This window comes from Plasmopara halstedii (genome assembly GCF_900000015.1).
Source record: "Plasmopara halstedii genome assembly, contig: Scaffold_2386, whole genome shotgun sequence".
NCBI classification, from domain to species: Eukaryota; Oomycota; class Peronosporomycetes; order Peronosporales; family Peronosporaceae; genus Plasmopara; species Plasmopara halstedii.
In genome coordinates, this window is record NW_020189293.1 from 1,506,364 (window position 1) to 1,511,670 (window position 5,307).

At 41.5% G+C, this 5,307-nt stretch overlaps 2 protein-coding genes across 2 annotated transcripts; one reads left to right on the forward strand and one right to left on the reverse strand.

Annotated features, from left to right (window-relative positions):
* Positions 1–602: 602 nt before the first annotated feature.
* Positions 603–2,276, reverse strand: PHALS_03761 (Metallopeptidase, catalytic domain; the record flags this gene model as incomplete). The annotated part of the gene is made up of 1 exon (XM_024718038.1): positions 603–2,276. One exon carries the CDS (start codon positions 2,274–2,276, stop codon positions 603–605), a length of 1,674 nt encoding a protein of 557 aa, XP_024583476.1.
* Positions 2,277–3,457: 1,181 nt separating this feature from the next.
* PHALS_14965 (uncharacterized protein) lies at positions 3,458–4,022 on the forward strand. The gene has a single exon (XM_024718039.2). It carries the CDS (start codon positions 3,689–3,691, stop codon positions 3,920–3,922), a length of 234 nt encoding a protein of 77 aa, XP_024583477.1. The 5' UTR covers positions 3,458–3,688; the 3' UTR covers positions 3,923–4,022.
* The last annotated feature ends 1,285 nt before the right edge of the window (positions 4,023–5,307 follow it).

The window sequence follows — 5,307 nt, forward strand, 5'->3', positions numbered from 1 at the left end:
GCATTTGCAGCACTTTTGCGCAGGGGTAGCGTATCGGGCTACCTAATTTGTTCAACAGTCTGGCTAGGTGATGTGAACATTTGCGTCATCTTTCGCTTCAAAACATCTCATGTAAATGTACTGTACGTTAGTGCCCGTTCTCGTGCACTACCTTCTAGCACGGAATCCGCAATCGCGACGCGCTGTTGCTCCGTTTTGAAGCATAGCCGAATTTATTTAGCGAGGAGAAAAGATTCTTTCGCCTAGCATTAGTGGGTATCTGGTTGGAGCGCTCTTGGTTATGTTCTCAAAGCTGCTAAGCTCTTCCAGGCGAGCGATTACAGTTTTCGACCATTTGACCGTTAGTTTCCCGAACCCGTCAGAATCAGCGATAGACATAAGCTCATTAGGTTATACACACCACCAGGAGCTAATCAAAGAGCCTTTCCACTAACTAGATACTTAGTTTGTTTAGAGTGACATAGATTCTATAGGATCAATTTTTTGAGCTATTACGAAATATAATATTTTTACCAAATACACCGTTACATTTTTATAACAGACAAGGCTTACATTAATTTTATGAGACGGTTGTTACTTACTTGGATAGACTGACACTAAACTTAAAATGTAAATCGATTTCGGACATGATCAAGTACACGACGTAGCATCCAGCCATCGCTTGGCATGATTGTAGTAGAGCTATACGCCATCATGATTGAATTTGGAAAGTCGTCGGAAGGTTTAGTTTCTGGGCCATAAAAATCCGGAAGTCCAAAGCCATGACCAATCTCATGGCCAACAAACATGATATTTTCATCATAAAGGTGTTCCATCGTATTGTTAAGACTTAATTGTTGACCCCAATCAAAACCAAATCCATTCGAAATACTCTCGCTTAGCCATAACGAGACATCAAACGGCTCATTTGTACAAGTGCTTGTATCCGACCAGCGATTGCTTATACTGTCGTAGAAACGATAACATTCGTCCGGGCATTGAGGTACACCACTCGAGTCGACAATACCTTCATAAATATGACCAAGCGTAGTATCAGCCCATTTGAATTGCGACTTGTCCCGCGCAGCCCAACCCACGATGTTAACATTAAGCTTTTTGAAAGGCCAGCAATTGTAGCCTTCTAACCATTTATTCCACTTGTTGTAGTGACGTTCCAAAACTCCTTGGAATTGAGATGCGGATTGCTTGTCTAGATTGGTATTGCTCTCCCATCGAACGCAATAATTGATAGATCCTTCGTTATGCACAAATTTGTCTAGTAGAAGGTTACTATTATCCATAACGTTCCAGTTAACATTTGGCTTGAGCGGCGCTGTCGGACCAATACGATGTTGCCATACCCAGTCCAAATATTCATCACTTATGTATTCAGTTGGTTTTGCGACAACACACTTGCCAGACTTGGAGGTGATGCGTCCAAGATGAGGCTCAACGCTACTAAGGTTCGTGCCTGTCGATGCCACCACAGGTGCCCCCCATACAGACATACTTGCGATCAAGTCGCCACCAGCTGTTGTCTCACTTTGCAGCAGCGACTGTTGTTGCGTCACGTCGTTATCAGAAAAAGCACCCGTTTTCGAAAAGCTCGACTTTGGTTTCTCGTTTGTATCATCAATCGACTTGGTTGGCAACGACTCAATGTTAGGCGTCAGTGAAACATCCTGCTCTCTGTGAATGGTTGGAGTCAAAAGAGTATCAGTCTTTCGTGAATTATCTCGTGCAATTTGGGATTTAATCTCGGTGCTATCCGGTACTTCTACGGAATTCTCTGGAGCACTTGACGCTGGAAATTGAAAGTTTGTATCAGTCGTCAATGAATTCGGATTTAAATCGCTATGATCGCCTTCCAGCGTTTTAGCTTCCTGCTCCTTAATATGTGGTATCCATTCCTGTTCATTTTTGGGTCCCTCACCACCTGAGCCGCTATAGTCTTTGCTTGACGAAGTAAGTTCTTCACTTCCTCTGAGATTAGATAACCAACTTAATTGTCCTTGATCACCAGAAATAGATGGCCAACCTACCTGCAAGCTAATATGCAGAGGCCAAACTTGATTGCTACTATCTGTGTGTTCATCGGGTAACTGTTCTGGACCATTTAAATTCTCGGACAAATCTGGTGGTGAATTTATTGACTGGGTAAGTCCATCGAATTTCTCAAAACTAGGCACAATTGTGTCTGTTATTTGCGTAACATCGTTTTCACCGCCCAAGTCGAAAGCAAGTGACGTTCCACCTAATAAAGTAAGGAAATATACCTGCAGCACTGAAGTTGGCATCATGGATTATGCTTAATTGGTTTGTGAATCGCAATTGATTATACAACGCAGCGACATCAACATATTCGGTTGTTCGACGTCACAATGGATAAGTAACGTGTATTCCATTTAGGAGAGATTGTCACATCGTTCTAATCGGCAAGAACTTGAACGCAATAATATCAAGAGCTCTTTTAGAAATTACAGTTCTGGTGCTGCATGATACATGTCTATATCATTCGTTAGAGGTTTCAGGAACATTAGATCACCAAAAAATCGATATTACTAGTGAGAATATAAATTTGACTTTGTGTATTACGTCAAAAGCTAATGTCAACGTCATATTGACTTGCTTTGAACACTCGAATACAGTTTAGCTTCACCACGTAAAAGCCACAATTATATGCAAGTTTCGTGACGTACTTTGAATAATATCTGACTGTACTGCATGATTGGTGAACTGCATATATTAGTTAATCGCACAGAGTATTTGCAATTCCTAAATATTCCAATGGTTGGCGTGTCTAACCTGGTAACAAATGACATTCTAGAAAATTAAATCACTCTCTATTTTCATGACTTTCGATGTTCCTTCCAAACATTGAGGAACTCGATTTGCGAACGTACTTCGCGCCATCATCGCTCGACGATTGTAAAACGTTGCTCCGATGTTGCCGCTGGTTGCCGACCAAAATGTTTTGTTGTATTTGTACACTCGTGATGACTTGAGCTATGAAATGGGTGGTATCCTAGTGGCGCTAAATTTGGCTCGTTTTCAGACCGAAAGTATCCTTTCCTTAATTAAACCACACTCCAACACATTCGATTTGTGACTATCGTGATTTCCGAAAAAATAAGCAATGTATGTTTTGGTTATAAGTCCTTGAAAAATAACTTTTACAGTGTGCCATAGTTGTTCAGCACATGTCCACCATGAATGTGATATCAGCCTCGAGTAAATATTTGGCGATCGCCAGTGTGTACAAATGCTAGCGCAAATGGCAAGAAGTTCATTTAGTGAATGAGGGTAGCTCGATGTTGGTCTTAAAAACATGATCGAAGGATCATACTCATAATTAATTACTTCCAATATCGTAATACGCAGTAACGTAAGAAGCAGTTGTGCGAGAGAGAGGTTGAAGTCAGAGTTTAGGCAAGCAGCGAAGCTTAAGTAAATGCTCCATACACTCACTTTTGATAGTCAGCTCTACTTTAATTATCAAGTAGTCCTAACGTTTAGACTACAGATGCTTCGCCATTAAGGATCTCGATATGATCAATACTGTCGCTCACCAGTTGTCGAATACGATCGTACCTTCAGCGATAGTTTTCACAATAGTATTGGAGTAGTGTTATGATCGTGGACGTGGTGTCCCCATCTTATGGTCCGATAGGACCTTTAAACTATAGCTAGCATCCTCATCGCACAAGAGATGTGTTCGCGTTTGAAACCTCTAGCGCCTTTGCATACTATTTCCTGCTTTCGACAGTCCCGCGAGAGTCCAGAAATTTTCGAGTATGAACCTACTGGAGCTCGACGTGTTTTCCCGAGGTGTATGCCGGACGACCCTGGGTGGGAGCCAGACCGTCGCGGCTGTAGCTTTTGCAAGTCCACAAAACTGCTCGTCAGCATGGCTGAGACTTATCATTTCTGGTGCGCTCCTTGAGTAATCATCTTTGGTATCCCAAAGGTCCTCGTGGTGCGTCCGTGATTTTATGCGACAGTTAACGCATTCACAGAGTGCAGTAGATCTCGCTGCATAACCACCTTTCCGGAACTCGTTCATAGAGATGGTAGCTGTCACCACCTTTATGAGAGGGTCCGACGCCATTGCGGCGACATGAGCTCGCAACTAACTACTGAACGAAGTTCAATGGCTCCTAGCATCTTTGACGAGTGGTAAAAAAAACTTCAAACGCAACCGATACGTCTGAATAGGAAACTCGCAACTTTTTTTTTCTTTTTATAAGTCCTCTTCCGCAGATGTAGCGTTCGTTTTCGCGTGCGGTTTTCATTTTAGAAATCACAACAAAGACGCGGAGTTACACCGTCTCGAGTAAGGCCGAATCAATAACCATATCAGCATCTCTTACCCACAAAAAGATTCTAGCCGTCCTATCCTCACAAATTCAAACGCCAAACGTTAACAGCATTCAGGTTGGTGTCATCTGTGCGCTCACCGACCCAATCGTAAGAATGGAATTAGCACAACCAGGTAATCAAAATTTATATGGGAAAAAATCAATTGTGTAATGTCGTTACTGCACGACATTACACAATTGATTTTACTGTAATTTTAGTTATGCTCGCTTTAACTGGTGGATTTGTCCCTTTAACGATCGGAGATCCTGCTCATCTCTGATAAATGCCTTGAGTCGAGCGATGGCCTCTTTTGTTCCTTAAGACGCAGATTCCTACATTCTTTTGGAATAAAAACGAGAGGTCAATTGACCAAGTATGTTAATTTGTTCCGGATATAGATAGTTAAGCAACTCGTGTTCTATCGTCAGAGGATCATGGCCCATTACGGCTCCTTTGATGGAATGATAACAAGGTTTATATAGTGCAACGAGGTTGGCGTGTACCATGCACAAAGGAAGCTATGATTTAAAGAGCTCGCGTACAGCACATAAAATGACTTTGTGCGTTATACCGAACGACGGAACTAAGAGTTTTTTTCATAACGAGTTACTTATGCATTCTGTCAAAACTGACATGTTAAAAAACAGTTTCATTCTAAACTGATACTGGCTATATCTGCTATATTACACCCAATCGTAGAATTGTTCTTGTTCTCTTGAATTGCTAACATCAAACAAAACCTTTTTGTTTCGAAGTCACATCATCTTCATTTGTACCAATACTTTGATACTTCCGAATATTTTTTTATTTTGCAAAAGTGTAATGTGTGTTTCGCAGAATCGTACAAAATTGTTTTTTAGCATTTTTTAAAAGTGTAATCTGTACTACACGTCCTATTACTCCTGTGGTGATATCAAGTGTGACGGGTCACACGGCACCTTGCACAGAGGAAGCTTGACTTCCAAGAGT

Bases quoted from the DNA above. Each gene is read 5' to 3' on its own strand.
- PHALS_14965 (XM_024718039.2), top strand. From the start codon at position 3,689: ATGTGTTCGCGTTTGAAACCTCTAGCGCCTTTGCATACTATTTCCTGC.